The sequence below is a fragment of the Notolepis coatsorum genome (genome assembly GCF_963971535.1).
Source record: "Notolepis coatsorum genome assembly, chromosome: 12".
In the NCBI taxonomy this organism is placed as follows: Eukaryota; Metazoa; Chordata; class Actinopteri; order Aulopiformes; family Paralepididae; genus Notolepis; species Notolepis coatsorum.
The window spans coordinates 19,518,686-19,541,219 of record NC_140176.1 but is presented as its reverse complement, the minus strand read 5'-3'; the positions used below and the strand labels follow the sequence as shown (position 1 = coordinate 19,541,219).

The 22,534-nt window shown below is 45.0% G+C and overlaps 2 protein-coding genes across 2 annotated transcripts in view; one reads left to right on the top strand and one right to left on the bottom strand.

The window, feature by feature from the left end:
- Nucleotides 1-2,234, top strand: part of LOC311237639 (GPI mannosyltransferase 1-like) — a 21,009-nt gene extending 18,775 nt beyond the window's left edge. Inside the window, exon 8 of the mRNA XM_084325585.1 lies at nt 158-2,234. Within this exon, the coding sequence (XP_084181711.1) occupies nt 158-328 (171 nt within the window). The 3' untranslated portion in view covers nt 329-2,234. The remainder of the gene's footprint in view (nt 1-157) is intronic.
- The window catches only part of LOC311237791 (aryl hydrocarbon receptor repressor-like), a gene marked incomplete at its 3' end in the record, with an annotated part of 26,922 nt that continues 4,804 nt past the window's right edge, over nt 417-22,534 (bottom strand). Inside the window, exon 4 of the mRNA XM_084325769.1 lies at nt 417-481. Within this exon, the coding sequence (XP_084181895.1) occupies nt 417-481 (65 nt within the window). The remainder of the gene's footprint in view (nt 482-22,534) is intronic.

Genomic DNA, 22,534 nt, shown 5'->3' with positions numbered 1-22,534 from the left:
GAATGTCTTCCCCTGCTCTGTCTCCTATTCTTCCTCTCTCTCTCTCTCTACCGGACTGCCCGGTTGTAAAAAAAAAAACTATAAAAACCGACCAAAAACACAATAAAAAAAATAAATAATAATAATACTAGTATCTCTTCTCTCTCCCTACTCCCAGGGTGTATGGTTGGGCCCGGCCTACTTCCTGGAGTTTGAAGGCTACAACACCTTCCTGCTGATCTGGCTGGCCGGACTCCTGTTCCTGGTCATCAACTGTTTCGTCTTGATCCAGATAGTAGCCCATTACAAACCAGCGCAGACCACACTGAAGAGACTAAAGGCTGAGTGATGGTTTATCACTTGCATTTATCACCTGACCTCAGTGGCTTAAGGCAAAGATACTGGGTCTGCAACCATTACCACGCCAGGTGCGCAGGTTAGAGTCTCTTGCACACCACTCGACGGTTCTCACAGCCGGCCGCACGTCGTGCCAGATCCACCGCTAGATTTCAGTGGTGAGAGCGGCGTTTAGGTCACCATACAAACACCATGATCACATGGCCCATACCAACACCACGGGGGGGGGGTAGTAGTAAGCCTGCCAATGCCACGCCTTGTGTAGCACACATGACGCATTACAGGAAGTGAGAAAGACTCTGGCTCTGCCGAAAGCTTCACTGGAATTTTGAAAGGAAATGTTGCGTTTCAAAACATCCAACCAGTGGCTCCCAAACTGATTTCAGGAGAGGCACGAGGCCCAATAGAGAATTTGAGGGAAAAGGAATCCTATTTACAGAGAGACCCGTGAAAGCTGGGACTAAATGCGAAACCTCCTACAATCCAGTCAGTGAACACGTCATCATTCAACCCTGCTCTCGCTGATGGTTACCGGAGATGTGTCCAGAATCCAATTGCAGAAGGCTGCAGCGCTGCACAAGTTGAAACAGTTACATGGTGATTAGGAGGTTTATACAGTACAATATATAGTCTATACCCACGACTGTCTACCTGCTGATTATCACACATTTTTGTTTGTATATAAAAAAGTAAATATTTTTTTGTTAAAATAAAATAGGTGGCTTGTTTGGAACACGTGTGGAGGCTCTTGGAATGTTATTATTATTACAGTTTTTCACAATTGCTAAAACACATTCCATGGAACTGCCCTCCCTTTTCACAAAACTCTAAACACAAAACACTTTTTTCAAGCTATATACATAAAACCTAACATTCGCGTTTCAAAACCAAACTATCACACCAAAACAGTTGCCCATATGCTCTAGAGTCTAAAGCCAACTTTGACACCAAAATCCCTCTCGAGGCCTGCAAAAATGTAAACAGTGCTAAGCATCATTACACAAAACAACAGATAATTGAAAACACAATGTTCAGAGTGTGAGAATTTCACAACTGCCAGGACACATTTTCAGAAACCTTCTTATCTGTTCTCAAAATATATGTATTGGGCATTTATAGATTTGTGTGTTTCATAGGAATAGTATGTAAATTTAGAAAATACAGTTACAGTAAGCACTATAAAAATGCAGCAGGTGATTTCACCTGTCTTCAACCAAAATGGAAGGAGAGTGAAATACACAGATAATGTGCAAATATACAATACACTGGACACGAGACCAATGATGCAGACTGATGAAAATATATATGTTTTATCTCCATATACCCAAATCACATGGAAAATCACAACAAAACATGTCCCAGTTTCCCATACATTCTCTGGCCAGACCCAGCTATGCAAACATAATGTCTAGTATTTTCTGTACTCTTTAAATGTCTTAAAATGTTCTGTGATTGTAACCACTGTAATTGTAACCTGTACTGGATACAGTATGTTTGTCTGATATTTGCTGAGCTTATAGTGATATGCACACTACTGTAGTAGCATGAAAACTGGTACACGTTTTGTTGTGATTCTGCATGTTGACATGTTGAGCAATTTGGGTAGGGGCCTATATGGAGAGAATTATATATATATGAGTCATTCCACCAATCCGGTCCGATTTGAGTCCCTCTGATGTTTTTAAGTGTCTTTTATCTAATCAGTTACCAAAATGTGCTTTGAAATGCTATTTATTTCAGTTGAGATGTCCTCTTTATTATGCATTATGTTGTTATTTCAGTTGACACCATGTATTTTGACATGTCCCTCGTGACATTTCATGAAAATGTATTTGGGATATGACCAAGAAAATTTGTAAAAAGTCCATACTTTTTTCCATGAACATACACATCCATCTGTGCTGTTAATGCTGGTAATGATTTATTTCAAAATAAATGAATAATTATTCATTAAAATAACATTATTCAGTCTGTCCCTCAGTAACCCTCAACCCTGTTACACTGAGCATTCCCCCCCCACAAAAATAATGGTTCAATCCATAGAAGCATGTGAAACAGGAAGTGACAACTTTGAAGTCTTTTGGAGAACACAACACCAGAAACAGGCAAGTAGCTACCTCATTGTACTATGTTTTCAGTCATTTATCATGTAATATTATGGTAGTCAAGCATAATTACTCAACACCGTTACTTGAAAAAAATATAGCAAACTATTACTTGTGAATATGATCTTTGTTATAAATTTTTTTAGATGCTTTCTTAATATCATGCATGCCATGTGCTCTCCTGGTATTCACCACATGTGGAGTAGCAACCATTTTGTGCAAAAAATCACAACCCCGTTACGTTTGAATGTAATGTTTGAATGTAACGGGGTTGTGAGATTGTAACAGGGTTGTGATTTTAACACTGATTTTGAAGTTATACAATAATAGTTAAATTAATTATTGAGCTTTTTCAACATGCTTATGCCACATACATATTAATTGTAATGTGCATGTTGCTGTGTGTGTGTGTGCTCACATGTTACCCTAGACTCAACCCTGTTACAGCTACATGTTTATTAATTATTTCTTTAAGTTTATGAAAAACAAATTCAACTTTTGAATAATTTTGTCTGAAACGTTTAGAGCAAACATAAGAATATCGATTTTAGTTCAAAATCTGAGGTCAAATCACATTTCTGATGAAAAAGCTTGCGGCCGCTGTCAAAAAAAGGCAAATTTCAGGGTTCAGAATAGCAAAAGTGTAGGATTTTACGTAATCTTTAGACGAGCAATTATAGAAATGGTGTGAAGGACATCTAATTATTATAGAAATGTTGACTTTAGCACAAATACATGTTTTAATCTTATTCAGAGAGCTTCCAGAGTGTCCGTAACGGGGTTGAAGAATAATGGTGTCCATATCATACAATAATGACCAAAAATAATAGAGATTTCATGCCTGAGATGGGAAAATATATTTTTCTGAAAGTTAAATATGTCATTAATCTTGAGGGGTGTTCAGAAAAGTAATACCTCTTGGTAAAAAAAAAATCCCAAAGTCCAAATCGGACTGGATTGGTGGAATGATTCATATATATATTTTTTTTTATTATGTTTTTCCCCCTCCTTTTTCCAATTTTTCTCCCATCCCACTGTTCATCGTTATGCCAATTCCCAACCCCCTTCCTGGTTGTTGCGCACTTTCCCCTACTGTTGGTCCGAGAGGCCGGAGACTGTCACATGCTTTCCTCCGACGCATGTGCAGCCAGCCGGCAGCCAGCCTGGCCGTGCAGATTCTCACCGGGAGAGTGTAACGTGTGGAAGGTCGCACTACCTCTCTCCAGATCCTACCCTTGCTGAGCAGGCGCCCCGACCGAACTGTAGGGGTCGCTGTCCACAACGCCCAGGACCCACCCACGGCTCCCCTCCCCCTAACTCAGCCAAACGAGTTAGTATAGCGATCAGCCCGAGCCAAGGCAGATAATTATATTTTCATCGTCTGCAGCATTGGTCTTGTGTAGTGTTTGGTGAATTTATTGTATATTGTCACATTCTCTGTGTACTTCACTTACAGTACTCTAATCACTGTATAATTGCTAAACGTGTTTTAGGTTAAGCACAGCAGTGTGTAACTGGTTCAAACAAGTTCAAGTTCAAGTTCAAGTTCTTTAATAGTTGTCATACAGAAGTACAGAATACTTTCATACAAAATGCTTCTTACTGTTACGCTCCAGAGACTGTGCTAGACAAGATAGTATCAAATAACATAATAACATAATATAGCATGAATTTAGAAGAAGAAAATGAGGTCACAGTGTTCGGTATAGACATATGTACAATGTTCTGAGTTACCATATAATATACAATACACAATACTATGCAGTGTACTAATGTACAGTACTATCTAGTGCAAAGCAGAAATGGGATGAGGTACAATTTTAGGTACAATTTACAGTAAGGTGTACGAGTTGTAGTGCAATCCTTCATCCATAAATATAAAGTGTGGGGAGTGGGTGCTACAGTGTGTTTGTTTAAAGTGGGTGTGTGCTATAAAGTGTGTGGAGTGGGTGCTACAGTGTGTTTGTTTAAAGTGGGTGTGTGCGTGTGGATGTGTGTGCTATGTGCGTTTGGTGGTTGTTGTTGTGTAGTGTTCATTCATTGTTCGTTTAGCAGCCTGATGGCCTGGGGATAGAAGCTACTTCTGAGTCTTTCTGTGCTCGCCTTGAGACTCCTGTATCGCTTGCCTGACCGCAGCAGTTCGAAGAGGCAGTTGTTCGGGTGACTGGAGTCTTTAATGATTCTCTTAGCCTTGCCCTTGCAACGCTTGTAGTAAATGTTCTGGAGGGTGGGGAGCCCCCCTCCAATTGTGCGTTCGGCTGAACGTGTCACTCTTTGTAGTCTGCTTTGGTCTTTTGCAGTGCTATTCCCAAACCAGGAGGTGATGTTGCCGGTCAAGATGCTCTCTATTGTACATGAGTAGAAGTTCTTAAGGATCTTCTGGCTGACTTGGAACTTCCTTAGGCGCCTGAGGAAGTAGAGGCGTTGTCGTGCCTTCTTCACCACACTGTTAATGTGTGTGGTCCATGTCAAGTCCTCGGATATGTAGGCTCCGAGGTACTTGAAGCTGTTGACTCTCTCAACCGGTGCCCCGTCGATGCTGAGGGGGCTGTAGTCCTTGACCCCCGACCTCCTGAAGTCCACAATCATCTCCTTTGTTTTGCTGACGTTCAGGGAGAGGCTGTTTTCCTGGCACCATCCCGCCAGGACCTTGACCTCTTCCAGGTAGGCCCTCTCGTCGTTGGCAGAGATCAGGCCCACCACCACTGTGTCGTCAGCAAATTTGACGATTGTATTGCTACTCCGCTGAGCCACACAGTCGTGTGTGTACAGGGAGTAGAGGAGGGGACTCAGAACACAGCCCTGGGGGGCCCCTATGTTGAGGGTGATGGATGAGGAGGTGCAGTTGCCTGCTCTCACCACCTGGGGTCTGCCAGTCAGGAAGTCCAAGACCCACTGGCAGAGGTCATAGCCCAAGCCCAGGTCCCTGAGCTTGGCTATGAGTATGGAGGGGACTATGGTATTGAATGCCGAGCTGTAGTCGATGAATAGCATTCTCACATAGTTCCCCTGCCTCTTGTCCAGGTGTGATGCTGCTGTGTGCAGCACATGGGATATGGCGTCCTCCGTGGACCTGTTGGGGCGGTATGCAAATTGCAGGGGGTCCATGTTGATGGGGAGGGAGGAGCAGATGTAGCCCTTTACTAGCTTCTCAAAGCACTTCATGGCTATGCAGGTGAGAGCTACAGGGCGGTAGTCGTTGAGGCAAGCAGGCTTGGATTTTTTGGGTACAGGGATAATAGTGGACTTCTTCAGGCAGGTGGGGATGACAGCCTGTTCTAAGGACAGGTTAAATATGTCAGTGAATACTGGGGCCAGTTGGTCGGCACAGACTTTTAGGACGCGGCCGGGGATGCCGTCCGGACCTGCAGAATTACAGTAAGTCATATGAAACGTGTGATTTGAGTTTAGAGATTTATGAAAAGGGAGGACAGTTTTGTGAAATGTGTTTCAGCAATTGTGAAAAACAGTAAAAAAAATTATAAATTAGTGTATAGTTTTTACAATTGTGTTTAATTTAGCAAAGGATCTGAGATGTTCTGCTTATTGTGTGTGTGGTTGTACTAATTATGTGTAGTGTTTTGAAACATCGGGCCCTGTTTTCAAAATCGTGCTTACAGTAAGCAATCGGGGACAAAAAAACGATCACAACTAAATGCAAAAATGTGTAAACACTATGGAGGATCCATTACACACAACAATACACGGAAGAAATTTAAAACACAATGATGTTTTTCTTTACAGTAATTTACATAACTCCACTGTCCTTGAATTAGTTTTTATTCAGCGACAGTATACATACTGCATTTGGAAGCATGACCTATACATGTACGATATAGGCCTACTATACAGTAATGCATCTTGTACACATCCTTCTTGCCCCCCACCCCCAAAGAAGAAAAGAAAAGTCCTTTGGAACCTTCAGCTAAATGTGCACTAGTCTGCACTGGACTATATAGGTGTGGTCACATCATTCGCAACAAGTGTCTTACATTTTGAATCATTGTGTTTAATCAATGACACCAGATGTGTTCATTGTGTTCAACTTTTGCTGACTGTGGCTATCATTTAGCATCACATGAGCTTCAATGTGCACATTTGATCAGAGATTTTTGCAACATGTGTTTTAGCAAGACAAAATGTGTTTAGAAAAGGGGATTGTGTTTTGTGTGATTGTGTACAGGTGAAATATGTTTATGGTTTTGCCAAATGGGGGCTAGTTTTATTGAACGTGTTTAGGGAACTGGTCATTTGCTTTGGGGAATTGTGTTTTAGCAATCGTGAAAAAACATGCATGCAAAAACTTTACCTAAGTCCCCATTTATTTATTTATTTATAAATGTTTCCTCATTTTGTGACCCCTGCCCTTACAATCGGTACATCCCTTTAATAAGGGTTAGAGTTAGGGCACACGTCATCTGACACATGTCATCCTCAAGATCTTCACACAGGTCAGTGACGGTTTGCTTGTCGCTTGAACATTTTAAAACAGGTTGTCCTTAAAGGGATGGTTTCTGGAACCCTGGCACTATTTGCTACCTATCGGTGATGTTGTTGATCGGCGGAGCCACGCTGTCCCTCATACTATTTGGCTACAAACCAATGCAAGGCCAATGGGGTCAAGCTCCTTGTCTGTACAAGCTGACCGAAGATGACTGAAATGTATTTTGTGCTGCACTGTGGAGTAGGTTCCAGTTGTCTTCAGTCAGTTTGTACAGACAAGGAGCTTGACCCCATTGACTTAAGATGTTCCTTTATTGATCTCCTATTGATCATAGCAGCATGGGGGAGGGGAGGTACAGGTAGTAGAAGACATGATACAGGTCGTAAAATGATCGTACAGTGGAGAAGTAACTTTTAAATAGGCAGTTTAAACAATATAATTAACTCGGCATGCGCATAAGGTTAAGTAGGCAGTGTAAAAAGGTCAAGGTGCAAGATGAGGGTATGTATGCCCTCTAATTATATTTGCCCTACAAATACATGTAGGATATAGTTACCATATATCATCTAAAACGAATCTAATATAGTCTAAAAATGCTAAATATATGCTCTGATGAAGTAAGTATACATTGGTTTGTGGAACTAGTATGAGGATCAGGACTTCTATCCATCAATGACATCGTTGTTTGTAAGTAGCAAATAGGGCTGGGGTTCCAAAAATGAGAACTAATGTCTTTTTTTTTTTATTACTATTATTTTTTTTAGGCAACGGAAGACGCAAGGTGCCGTTATGACCAGCAGGTGGCAGTATTGGCTAGATGAAAGAACTGTGGCGGTGCTTGCCCTCATATAACCCTCTGTGATGAATCTGTCAACCAGAGCATGAACCCGACCTCAAAACAACCCGTGGGCCTACTGGCAGTCATCCCCACCCCTCTAATCTCACAAGGAAATTATTAGTGTTTCACTTTTAGTCCCAAGGTTCCTGGCCAGTGGCCACGCGCTGGAATCACCCCCTGGGATTCATTGTGTTGGTTGAGCGCATGTGTTTCGAGGATTCAGTGATTGCAGAGATAAGGGGACAGATGCCTGGGCGACTGACAAGAGGTTTAATAAACATAAACCAGTATTGTGCATATTTGTGTTACTGTGTGTGTGTGACGTTGCATGAGTCACAGTCGGCTTTGTCCTGCATGCGCAGGTTGTGAGTCACTGGTCTGTACCCGCTCACCTTTCAGCCGGCTAAGTTGGCCCTCGGCACATAACCTATTCCTAGCTATCTAACCCATACGTTCTCCAGGATACCAGTGGATAATGTCCAGCCACTAATTTTAACAGAGAAGGCCTGAGTGACGGATACATTTAACTTTGAGCACCTTGAAGCAAATTGGAATAAACGTCTCCTTGCCTGCTTGACCCACCCACTGTCAGTCAAGTGACATACCCTCAATGACTCTTCTCATCAACACTGGAGTGGTGTGTTCATGTGAGTGTGTGTGTTAGTGTACTGTGTGTGTGTTAGTGTACTGTGTGTGCATCTGAGTGTGTTGGTGTACTGTATGTGAGTGTGTGTTGGTGTATGTGAGTGTGTGTTAGTGCATGTGAGTGTGTGTTAGTGTATGTGTGCATGTGAGTGTGTGTTAGTGTAACGGGGAAGCCTGTGGGTATGTCCACAGTCACGGAAACAGGTGTGTTGACGAGTGACTGTGGCAGTGCGGGCTGGTAAATTAAACTCACTTCCCCATAACAGGGTTAACAGACGCATAGGTACGGTAGTTAGGAGTGAATTCACTTCTTAGTGCAGCGGCCTGTGTCGTCGCCCGCGGACGCGGGAGCCCCCTGTTCGACTCCCCCTCGGGACATTCTCATTTAACATCAAACACAACGCAGACCAGTATGATCCGTCACATTAGTGCATGTGCGTGTGTGTTGGTGTATGTGTGTGCATGTGAGTGTATGTGTGTGCATGTGAGTGTGTGTTGGTGTACTGTGTGTGCATCTGAGTGTGTTGGTGTATGTGAGTGTGTGTTAGTGTATGTGAGTGTGTGTTAGTGCGTGTGTGTTGGTGTATGTGTGTGCATGTGAGCATGTGTTAGTGCATGTGAGGGTGTGTATGTGTGCATGTGAGTGTGTGTTAGTGCATGTGAGTGTGTGTGAGTGTGTGTTAGTGTATGTGTGCATGTGAGTGTGTTAGTGCATGTGAGTGTTAGTGTATGTGTGCATGTGAGTGTGTGTGTGTGTGTGTACATGTGAGTGTGTGTTGGTGTATGTGTGTTGTTGTACAGTATGAGTGTGTGTGTTAGTGTATGTGTGTTGTTGTACAGTGTGAGTGTGTGTTGGTGTATGTGTGTTGTACAGTGTGTGTGTGTTGGTGTACAGTATGTGTCTGATTGTGTGTTGGTGTATGTGTGTGTTGGTGTATGTGTCTGATTGTGTGTTGGTGTATGTGAGTGTGTGTTGGTGTATGTGAGTGAGTGTGTGTTGGTGTATGTGTCTGATTGTGTGTTGGTGTATGTGTCTGATTGTGTGTTGGTGTATGTGTCTGATTGTGTGTTGGTGTGTGAGTGTGTGTTGGTGTATGTGAGTGAGTGTGTGTTGGTGTATGTGTGTGAGTGTGTTGGTGTATGTGTGTGAGTGTGTGTTGGTGTATGTGTGTGAGTTGGTGTATGTGTCTGATTGTGTGTTGGTGTATGTGTGTGAGTGTGTGTTGGTGTATGTGTGTGATTGTGTGTTGGTGTATGTGTGTGAGTGTGTGTGTGTTGGTGTATGTGAGTGATTGTGTGTTGGTGTATGTGAGTGAGTGTGTGTTGGTGTGAGTGTGTGTTGGTGTATGTGTGTGAGTGTGTGTTGGTGTATGTGTCTGATTGTGTGTTGGTGTATATGAGTGAGTGTGTGTTGGTGTATGTGTCTGAATGTGTGTTGGTGTATGTGAGTGTGTTTTAGTGTATGTGTGCATGTGAGTGTTTCTTGGTGTATGTATGTGAATGTGAGTGTGTGTTAGTGTGTGTGAATGTGAGTGTGTGTTAGTGTATGTGTGTGCATGTGAGTGTGTGTTAGTGTATGTGTGTGCATGTGAGTGTATGTGTGTGCGAGTGTGTTGGTGTATGTGTGTGCATGTGAGTGTGTTGGTGTAGGTGTGTGTTGGTGTATGTGTGTGAGTGTGTGTTGGTGTATGTGTGTGCATGTGAGTTGTGTGTTGGTGTATGTGTGTGAGTGTATGTTGGTGTATGTGTGTTGTACAGTATGTGTGTGCATGTGATTGTGTGTCGGTGTATGTGAGTGAGTGTGTGTCGGTGTATGTGTCTGAATGTGTGTTGGTGTATGTGAGTGTGTTTTAGTGTATGTGTGCATGTGAGTGTTTGTTTGTGTATGTGTGTGCATGTGAGTGTGTGTTAGTGTATGTGTGTGCATGTGAGTGTGTGTGTGTGCATGTGAGTGTGTGTTTGGTGTATGTGTGTGCATGTGCGAGTGTGTTGGTGTGTGAGTGTGTGTTGGTGTATGTGTGTGCATGTGAGTGTGTGTTGGTGTAGGTGAGTGTGTTAGTGTATGTTGTACAGTATGTGTGTGCATGTGAGTGTGTTGGTGTAAGTGAGTGTGTGTTAGTGTATGTGTGTGAGTCTGTGTTGGTGTGAGTGTGTGTTGTACAGTGTATGTGTGTGAGTGTGTGTTGTACAGTGTGAGTGTGTGTTGTACAGTGTATGTGTGTGAATGTGTGTTGTACAGTATGTGTGTGAGTGTGTGTTGTACAGTATGTGTGTGAGTGTGTGTTGTACAGTATGTGTGCATGTGAGTGGGTGAAGCCCAGCAGGGAGAAGTGGGAATGAATGGTCACGCAACCTTGCATGGTGTCGGATTATAGTATAGGTCTGTGTTACGACCCTGGCTCATGGGTACGCAACCTATGTGTAATCAACACCAAAACCCTGTGCTCTAACTCAAAAATGCTACTAAACCAAGGAACTACTAATATAACTATAAACTAATGTACTGGTAACCCAACGGACAAGGACTGTAAGAACCTGACAGCTCTTTCACTAGGCACCGACCGTGCATGTGTGTTTCTGGGTCTGCCTTTGAAGCTCCCCAGCAGGTAACCAATCAGCACTAATTGGCTAATTGGCAGCCCTCACCTGCCTGCCCTGGCGACACAGGAGTGACCAGGCCTCTAGTACATAACACCTCCCCCACCAAACTGGTTGCCCAAGAGGCAACCACTACACAACAACCCATAAACAAAACAAAAAACAACTGTGACCCCTTAGTTGTCAGGGCCTCTACCACAACAGCGATAACGGGTACCACAAACACCGGTACTACGATCGTGAGAGGGCGTCTGCTAGCACGTTGTCCCTCCCACGAATGTGGCGAATATCCAAGTTATACGCCTGGAGGAACAAACTCCATCGCATCAAACGATGATTCGAATTCACCATGCTGCGAAGAAAAACCAAAGGGTTATGGTCTGTATACACAACAAGGGGTAAACTGGAGGATCCCACGTAAACATCAAAATGGTTCAAGGCAAGAACCAAAGCGAGCGCCTCCTTCTCTATAGTAGAGTAGTGCAATTGATGCCTGTCAAACTTTTTAGAAAAGTAGCACACTGGGTGCTCCACCTCTAATGCATCCTCTTGCAGGAGGACGGCTCCAGCACCGAGGTCACTAGCATCCACTGCCAACTTGAATGGCAGTTGAAAATCGGGAGCTGACAGAACGGGAGCGCTAATCAGAATACCCTTGATGCTCTCAAAAGACTGTTGACAAGTCTCAGTCCACACGAAAGGTACCTTAGGACTGAGCAGATTGGTCAAAGGGGCAACAACAGAAGCAAAGTTCCTACAGAAACTCCTATAGTACCCTGCCATACCTAGGAAGCGCTTTAACTCCCGCCTGGTGATGGGAGCAGGGAAGCCCACTATAGCCTCCACCTTAGCTGTAACGGGGCACACATGCCCACGTCCAACCACCTTACCCAGGTAGGTAACCGTGGCCTGTCCAAATTCACATTTCGCAAGGTTAACTGTCAAGTTAGCATCACCCAACCGCTTGAACACTTCGGCCAGATGCTCCACATGTTGTGACCAAGAGGAACTGTGGATAACCAGGTCATCCAGATATGCCTCACAGAACGCTACCCCGCCCAGGACCTTGTTCACTAGCCGCTGAAACGTCGCTGGGGCATTTCGCATGCCAAAGGCCATCACTGTATACTGGCAGAAACTCTCTGGTGTGACAAAAGCGGATATCTCACGTGCTCGCGGAGTAAGCGGAACCTGCCAGTATCCCTTTAGCAAATCCAATTTACTTACAAAGGCTGCTGAACCCACCCGATCGATACAGTCGTCCATCCGAGGCAGAGGGTACGAGTCCGGCTTGGTTACTGTATTAACTTTACGGAAATCAGTACAGAACCGATGAGTGCAGTCTGGCTTATCAACAAGCAGGCAGGGGGAGCTCCACGCACTAGAACTGGGCTCCGCAATGCCATGTCTCAGCATATAGTCTACTTCCTTACTAAAGATCCTTCGTTTTTCCGGATTCACCCTATAGGCATGTTGCTTAATTGGCCCTGCACTACCAACATCAATGTCATGCTCGAGTACATTAGTACGACTAGGGACATCAGAAAACAAACGTGTATGCTGTCTAAGTAGGCACACCACATCCGTACGCTCAGGAAGTGGTAAGTACGACAGGTGTGAGTCCAAGTCACCTAGTATCTGGGTGTTTGGCAACCGGCCCTGAGAAATCTCCTTCGACACAGAACAGTCGGCTACAATAGGAGATGCAGAAACTGTTAGAACAGCCACAGGCTTGACCCCTGACTGGTCAATCTGAGCCCTATCATTGTACGCCTTCAACATATTGACGTGACATAATCTACTCTTGCGCCTGCGGTCGGGAGTTTTAATCAAGTAGTCGACCTCACCAACTTTGCGCTCAATGGAGTATGGCCCACTGTATTTAGCCTGTAATGCAGACCCAAGAATAGGCGAGAGAACCAACACCTTGTCTCCCGGTGAGAACACCCTATGTCGGGCCCGCCTATCATACCACACCTTCATTTTTCCTTGGGCTACCTTTAGGTTCTCTTTCGCTAGTTCACATGCTCTACTAAGCTTAAGCCTGAAGTCACACACATAGTCCAACAAATTAGTAGAGGAAGGAGTCTGGTCAGCCAACCACTTTTCCTTCAGCAGTTTCAAAGGACCCCTCACTGTGTGGCCGAACACCAGCTCAGCCGGGCTGAATCCAAGAGACTCCTGGGTTACCTCCCTAGCAGCAAACAGAAGCAAAGGGATTCCATCATCCCAGTCTTTGTCGAACTCTGTACAATATGCCCGCAGCATTGTTTTGATAGTCTGGTGAAATCTCTCCAGCGCCCCCTGGGACTCTGGATGATAGGCAGAGGAAGGGCAATGTTGGATAGACAACTGCTGGAGGACCTGAGCAAAGAGACGGGACATGAAGTTAGACCCTTGATCTGATTGAATGACCTTTGGTAGGCCAAAAGTCGAAAAAAACCTAACCAGAGCTTTGGATATAGCTGGGGCTGTGATCTTGCGTAAAGGAATGGCTTCAGGAAAACGGGTCGCTGCACACATAATAGTCAAAAGGTACTGGTTCCCTGTCTTAGTTCGAGGGAGGGGACCAACACAGTCAATGAGGATCCGCTCAAAAGGTTCCCCAACGGCAGGGATAGGCTGCAGAGGAGCCTGAGGGATCTTCTGGTTTGGTTTACCAACCACCTGACACACATGGCACAAGCGACAATATTGTGCCACATCTGACTTCAAACCAGGCCAACAAAAATGTCTCAGCACACGGTCATAAGTCTTCCTGACCCCCATGTGACCAGCAAGATCATGATCATGTGCTAGATGCAGTATATCAGGACGATACACGGCTGGAACAACAATCTGAAACACACTGCCCCAGTCATCCAGACTGGACAGGTTAGGTGGTGTCCACTTTCTCATGAGCACGTCATTGCTAACAAAGTATCCTTGAGACGTATCTACCATTTCATCCTCTAAAACCGCCTCTTCAAAGAGGGACGACAAGGAGACATCCTTGTTTTGCTCTAGTACCAACTGCTCATGAGACGGTATCACCTTACCAAAACCCTCATCAGGGCCACTTTTCAACTCAACAAAGAACGTGTCACTAAGTGTCATATCACCATCTAAGTTAACAACCTCATGGGTGTCACATTTGACCTTTGACATTGCGCGTGTTACCGCACACACAGGAAACACTCCTGGATGCTTCTGTGCGAGCTCATCAGGAACCTCAGAAACTACAGGGACGGGAATTACAACTGGAGTAGCCAGCACTTTGCCACCGGCCAAATCGTTCCCTAGAATGAAGGACACCCCCTTTATGGGAATGTGAGAACACACTCCTACGACAACATTGCCTGATACTAAGGGAGAGTTTAGCGAGACCTCATGCAAAGGAGTATTCACAAAGCCTCCTCCAAAGCCCTGAACAATGGCACCGGAATGCAATGAAGAATCTTCCGAAAATGGCAAAATCCCATCCAGAATGAGAGACTGGAAAGCTCCTGTATCTCTCCATATTGTAATAGCCTGCCTTGATCCTAATTCACCAACCAGTGAAACAAATCCCTCCATCCTAAATGTTGAGGAGCCCTCTAGCTCCCCGTCTGCACCTTTGATACTTCGCACCCCACCCTCTAATGTCGGCATAGGTGTCCTGTCTATGATTTCTACCAGAGCCACAGTTTTTACATTTTTCTGCTTAAGCACAGGGCATCCAGCAACGATATGACCAGGCTCCTTACAGTAAAAACAGATAACCCCCTCTGGGAATGCACTAGCAGAGCCACCTTGCCTAGGAGTCGAAGTAAACCGACCAGCAGACACGGGTGCCGGGAACCGGCTCCCCTGAGAAGGACGCCTACTACCCCTGGACTCCACACGGCCCTCCTCTACAAAGACAGACTTGTGTGTTAACACAAACTCATCAGCCAAGACAGCAGCGTCGGCTATCTTCGATACCTTATGCTCATTTAGATGTGTGGAAACGTTATCAGGAACACACCTCTTAAATTCCTCTAGGAGAACCAACTGTCTGAGCTGCTCCCTTGACTCTGCTTTTTGCGAGGTGCACCACCGGTCAAACAGGTTCTCCTTCTCTTTTCCAAATTCAACATAAGACTGCCCCTCCTGCCTACGATAACCTCTAAAACGCTGACGATAGGCCTCGGGGACCAACTCATAAGCCCTCAATATGGAAGCTTTAACAAGTTCATAATCAGTGCTTTGTTCAAGGGACAGAGCAGTGTAGGCTTCTTGTGCCCTACCAACCAAAACACATTGTAGCAGCAGTGTCCAGGCGGTATCAGGCCACTTCAATGTGGTTGCCACCCGTTCGAAAAGTGGAAAATATCTTTCCACGTCTTTCTCAAAAAATGGTGGCACCATCCTAATATTCCTGCCTACATCAAACCCGGAACGTGACTCTGGATGCAGAGCACCCGCCTGCAAGGCAGCATACTTATATTCAAGCTCCTTCTGTGCACGCTCGTGCTCCAGCAACAGTTGTTTCTCCTTAAACTCACGCTCATGCTCACGCTCCTCTTTCCTCTCTCTCTCCTTAAGCTCACGCTCCTCTTTACTCTCTCTCTCCTTAAGCTCACGCTCCTCTCTCCTCTCCTCACGCTCTCGCTCTAGCTGCCTTTCCTTAAACTCCAACTCCCTAATCCTCCACTCACCCTCTACACCAGGTAATAGCGGAGACGCGCCAGACGATGGAGGCTCCTCCACCCTCTCCTCAAGCACCTGTTCCCTAATGAGCAAAACCCGCAAAGCACCCAAGGCAGATGGTTTCAAACGTTTCTCACTGGGAGTAAGCTCGACCTTGTAGTGCACAGCAAGCTCGAGCAGTTGTTCTTTGGAAAATTTGTCTAATAAGTCATGAGACGGGCGATCAACAAAGTCCCTGATGGAAGCCATTGTCACTGAACTAGACACCCCAAGCTACACACCCAACCTCACAGACACAAAGAACCACTAACGAACCACTGAAGAACAACGAAGAACCACTGAAGAACCATGAATAACGCTAATTGCCAACAATAACAACCAGAATGGAACACGGTGGAAATGTGAGCTCTACGGAGCGCACCTTTCCAGGTTGCACAAACAACCAAAAAAAAATAAAAAAAAAACACACCCACCCTAAATAGACGTGTCATACACGCAGGGTGTTAGGTGCTACCAGGTATGCTCACCAAACACTTAAACAAACAAAATAAATCCAACAAAATTTTCCAAACAGGTGCGCCTTCTAACCTGATGTGACCACATATGCTTCTACGTCTAAACTGCAGAAAACCCCGGCCTACCACATGTCTACCCTAAGAAACACTAAATCAAGCCCTACCACACTACCTGTGTTTCCTGGCCGCCCTAACCTACCTACCCTTAAACTAATGCCCTGTAGACCTAACTTTCTTCAACCACACCTGCTACCAGTCAAAGATCATATACAATCATTTCATTGACCGCCCCAGGAGTACGTGGTGCACCGGACGCTAACCCACAACCAGAAAATAATGTCCCTATCTACATGTGGTGCCTACTAAACTATATATTTTAACAGCATAAGTAGTCACATCAAATTACAAACAAATACGGCATACTCACCTGTTTGATGAAAATGGCTCAGCCCCCACGTTACACCATGTGTAACGAACACCACCCAAACCATAATATGATGACACCCCGTGCAACACAAAAAAAAAATCACCAAACAAAGTTCTAGGGGTAAAAGATCCCGGATGAGCGCCCAATTGTTACGACCCTGGCTCATGGGTACGCAACCTATGTGTAATCAACACCAAAACCCTGTGCTCTAACTCAAAAATGCTACTAAACCAAGGAACTACTAATATAACTATAAACTAATGTACTGGTAACCCAACGGACAAGGACTGTAAGAACCTGACAGCTCTTTCACTAGGCACCGACCGTGCATGTGTGTTTCTGGGTCTGCCTTTGAAGCTCCCCAGCAGGTAACCAATCAGCACTAATTGGCTAATTGGCAGCCCTCACCTGCCTGCCCTGGCGACACAGGAGTGACCAGGCCTCTAGTACATAACAGTCTGTGAGTGTGGATCACCCCCTCTACCCACACACACATACACACACACACACCACCACGCCCGACCCCCCCCCCTCCCTCCATACAGCTGTCAACAATCATCAAACGCTACGCTACCCCCTGTCTCTCTCTTTCCCCCTTTGTTCCCCTCATCCATCTATTCCTCTCGTTCATTTATTTCTCCTTTATTCATCCGCTTGGGGAACCTCAGGCATCGTAGCAGCATGGGGGGTGAAAAAAATAGAATAAGGTAAATGTTTTATTATATAATGAAATATATGATATAAAATCATATAAAAATACTTATAGAATTATAGAATGGCAGTATATTCTAACGATAATAGTATACATGGTATACATAGTAGTAGCGCTGCACCAGAGTCCGCAGTGCTTAGTAATTAAGAGTCAGACAGTCCCAAAGCTCACTTTATGCTTGAACGTGAAAGTGGGGCCGTCGCTTCACCGAGCCAAAGAGCCTACCGGTGAGGCCTATGTGCAGCTGGCCAAGAACGCAAGAGCTGTGATTGGCCACTGGGCCGGGCGTTTCCTCTGACATACTTCCGTATTTACCTTTTATCTTCTCGGAGCGTTCCATTGTTGATTGTGATAAACAAGAATACAAACACGGACCAAATAGAGGAGAGACTGGCCGAAGAAGTCTACAAGGTACAGCCATCTGTAGCCTACGACCCCTCATCCTCGCATTACAAGGACGTGCAGATGGCTACTAATTCATGGAAGAAATGTACTTTGTACCGGTTTCTACCGGTGAAAGTGCTTGCAGGACAAGTTTGCGAGGTTACATTTAGCTGACGCTTTTATCCAAAGTGACTTACAAATTGTGAACAGCAAGTCAGCAGGAGGGGTAAATCTCTGCCAGCTAAGGGTAAGTGGTATTGTTCGTCAAATAGTGTCGAACTTGAGTGTTACACTCTGAGTGCATAGTAGTATAGAGTAGACATATTAGTATGGTAGGTAGTAGTATAGGCATAGTAACATAGTAGATAGTGGTAAAGTACATAATAGTAAAAGACCGTAAGAAGGTTATTTTTTTTTGTTATTATTTCAGATGTTGATTGAAGATGTGTGTTTTTAGTTTATTGCGGACAATTGGGCAGGTTTCAGCTGTCCTGACTGGTGGGAAGTTTGTTCCACCATTGTGGAGCGAGGACAGAAAATAGCCGGCTTCGCTTTGATGATCCCCCAGGAGGTTGAAGAAGAAGGTCCAGGACAAGAGAAGTGGCATCCATGATGGAAAATGTGTTTCCCTGGTTGGTGTGACGGGGAAAAGCTCCAACTCACCTAGTAGTTTGTCGGTGTATTGCAACCCACGAGTCGGTCTAGCTGCCATGTGCAAAATAAGGGCCAAGGCCTACGCAGAAGCATATCTCAGCCTTAACAGTTCTCAAGTTCTCCAGCTATTGGCAGCAGTCCATGCCCACAGTTGTGGCGCCTGATGGCTACTGGCATGAAGGACTGGCCAAAGCAATCTGTGGTGGCTGAACGCTGCTAAGTAGATTGTCACTAGAGCACCACCAAAACAAATTCTGTTTTCTGTAGTTCAGATCAATCTGTCTAGGCATTGCAGATCCATTTTGAGACCAAACATGAGAAAACCTTAACCTCTTAAGCATCAGACGCATGCATGCGCATGTCACAGCATTTTGCCCTCATCTGCCGGCTCCATGCTGCACTTTTGCCGATCAACCAATACATTGTTGAAAAGTAAAATGTGCCGCTTTTTGATCATCACCCTACTAAACCTATTGCGTGCTTCCAGTCTCGAGTTACAAGACGAAACATCCAACAAGCGTCATTTGACAAGCCATTTGGACCAAGTGACAACGTCCAGTTTGGCCGGGCGAAAATGATTGACCACCTTTGTAGCCAATGAAATTCTGGAGCCAGGGGTTTGATTGATTGATTGATTGATTGAAAATTGTATTAACAGATTGCAGAATGGGTACAATAGAGTACAGCTCAATACACACAATTTTTAAGGGGATGCAGACCAGAGAAAGACTTTCGTCTTGTTTACATCAGGGTCCCCCATTTTCAATTCATCGTAACATTATGACATACATGACATACAGATAGACAGTACTGCTACATCTAGACATTTATGACATACCAGATCTACAAATACAGTACTGTTTGTGATACAAAAAAAGAGTCTGTGGTGGCTTAACACTGCTAAGTAGATTGTCACTAGAGCACCACCAAAACAAATTCTGTTTTCTGTAGTTCAGATCAATCTGTCTAGGCATTGCAGATCAAATTATGTCGCGGTCGGGGGGCGGTCGGATGGCGTAGCGGAGATTGCGTTCGTCACCAATGCAAGAGGCTGTGGTCTCGACTCCCGGAGTCAGCATTGCCTGCAGCTTGGGCCGATCGTCATACTAACTCTTTTGGCTGAGTTAGCGGGAGGGAAGTCGAGGGTGGTAATCTGGCGTTGTGGACAGCGACGCCTACAGGTCAGGTCTGGGCGCCTGTTCAGCGAAAGGCAGGAAATGGTGAAGGCAGCGTGACCTCCCACGTGTTACGCTTCACCAATGAGAGTCCTCGCTGCCAGGTGAGAAGAGAGCCACTGGCTGTCTCCGCATGTGTTGTAGGAAGCGTGTGGTGGACTTCAGGGTTCCCTTGTACCGACCAGTAGGAGGAACATGCGCACAACAACCAGGTAGTGGAGGGGGGAATTGGCATAACGACTAAATTGGGATGGGGAGAAAAATAGAAAATCAGACGGAGAAAAAAAAAAGTAAAAAAAAAAGAATAAAAATAAATACATATGCCGCGGTCGGAGATAATACTTTTTAAATGCAGCAAAAGAAGGAGGAACCTACAACTTCAGAGTCAGTTGGAGGGCATTCCAGGTGTTGAAAGCATCAAAGGAAAAAGCAGTTTCAGAGCAAACTCAAGGGCTAAGAATCAACCAGTAATTTGAACGTGTAGAATAGGTTTCAAGATTCCATTCCCACAGTGTTGTGATGTAAGGGGGAAGCTTACCAATAAGGGCTTTAACTCACATAAACAAATACCAATGATAGTTATGCCTTTCAACCAGAGAAGGCCAACCAACCATTTCATAAAGGACACAGGCATCATATCTGTCAACAGTAATAAATCTGAGGGCAGAATGATAGACTCTAGGGGTCAGCAACCTTAGGCATGAGTGCCATCATTGGCACGCGGTATCTTAACCAATGGCACACTAGCAAGTGTGTAAGAGAGGAACCTTTTTGGAAATGTTGAAGTGTCCTCTCATCCCCATGCAGAGTTACCGCTTTCACAGCTATTGGCAATTGCATTGATTGATTGATTGATTGAAAATGTTATTAACAGATTGCAGAATGGGTACAATACAGTACGGCTCAATACACACAATTGTTAAGGGGATGCAGACCAGAGAAAGACGTTTGTCTTGTTTACATCAGGGTCCCCCATTTTCAATTCATCATAACATATATGACATACATGACACAGTGGTGTAGTGGTTAACACTGTCGTCTCACAGCAAGAAGGTCCAGGGTTCGTTTCCCGCTTGGGGACCAGGTTTCCATGATGCCAGGTACTCAGGTGGGGTATCTCCCAGGCCTTTCTGTGTGGAGTTTGCATGTTCTCCCCGTGCTCGCAAGGGTTTCCTCCCGATAAGATAAACCCAATGGAAAAACATGCACAACAGATCGCTAACGCTGTGGCGTCCTTGACGAAGACGGACAGGAGCACTTGGATTGGTCCCCGGGGCGCGGCTCACGTTGACGCCCTATCTGCTCCCGGCTGCCCATGGGGGGAAGGACAACGGGATGGGAAAAGTGCAGAGAGACATTTCATCAGTGACTCAGTGCATGTGTGTGTGTGTTCCTGTGGGTCGCCCATCTCGCGTGTGTGTGTTAAAAACTGCATGACAAATAAAGACTTCTAGTCTTCTAGTCATCTAGACATACAGATAGACAGTACTGCTACATCTAGACATTTATGACATACCAGATCTACAAATACAGTACTGTTTGTGATACAAAAATAGTCTAAAAAAGAGAGTATATACATTGGAGGAGGTTGGGTAGGTGTGGTGGGGGGAACTGTACATTGACAGCCTGTTATTTATGATAGTTTGACTGATATACCAGGGATATTTCAGAGTCAGAGCCAATCAGAAGGGTCAGTCTGTTGTTGTTTGCCGAACATTGAGTGTTAAAAGCCATTTTGAGACCAAACATGAGAAAACCTTAACCTCTTAAGCATCAGACGCATGCATGCGCATGTCACAGCATTTTGCCCTCATCTGCCGGCTCCATGCTGCACTTTTGCCGATCAACCAATACATTGTTGAAAAGTAAAATGTGCCGCTTTTTGATCATCACCCTACTAAACCTATTGCGTGCTTCCAGTCTCGAGTTACAAGACGAAACATCCAACAAGCGTCATTTGACAAGCCATTTGGACCAAGTGACAACGTCCAGTTTGGCCGGGGCGAAAATGATTGACCACCTTTGTAGCCAATGAAATTCTGGAGCCAGGGGTTTGATTGATTGATTGATTGATTGAAAATTGTATTAACAGATTGCAGAATGGGTACAATAGAGTACAGCTCAATACACACAATTTTTAAGGGGATGCAGACCAGAGAAAGACTTTCGTCTTGTTTACATCAGGGTCCCCCATTTTCAATTCATCGTAACATTATGACATACATGACATACAGATAGACAGTACTGCTACATCTAGACATTTATGACATACCAGATCTACAAATACAGTACTGTTTGTGATACAAAAAAAGAGTCTAAAAAATAGAGTATTTGAGGGGGAAGAAACTGTACATTGGAGGAGGTTGGGTAGGTGGGTTGGGGGGGGGGGGGGTTGGGTAGGTGGGGGGAACTGTACATTGGAGGTGGTTGGGTGGGGGGGGGGGGGGGGGGGGGTCGGGTAGGCGGGTGGGGGGGGGGGGGGCTGTACATTGGAGGGGGTTGGGTTTAGACATTTACAGGGGCCAGTTTCGAATTGCAGTCTCCCGTAGGTGCTCTTTGAGAGTGGTTTTGAAAGTGGGTAGTGATTCACATTCCTTTACAGCTGTGGGTAGGGCGTTCCACATTGATGTGGCATAATTGCGAAACGTGTTTAGTCCCTTGTTTGAGCCGAATCTGGGTTTGACATGATTTGTGGAGCTCCCTCTGGTGTTGTGGTCGTGGTATTCACTGACCTTTGGGAAGTATTTTGACATGTACATGGGTACCTTAGTGGTGTAGTGTATCTTGTAGACCAGGCCCATTGCAAGTTGCTGTACTCTGTCGTCTACTCTAAGCCATCCTAGGTTGTCAAAGTGGGTGAGGTGGGTTCTAGGAGTAAGGTCAAGCATGGTGTCGCATGGGTGTCCCATGCAAGGGTTGTTTGCAATGAGAAAGACAAAGAAGAAGCCAGGGAAGTTCTTTGTTTTGACTAGCGCCTCGGAATCAATGGCAGCAGACGGCCATTTTGGATAATCATGCCGAATTAACGCCAGTACACACATTACAAAAACC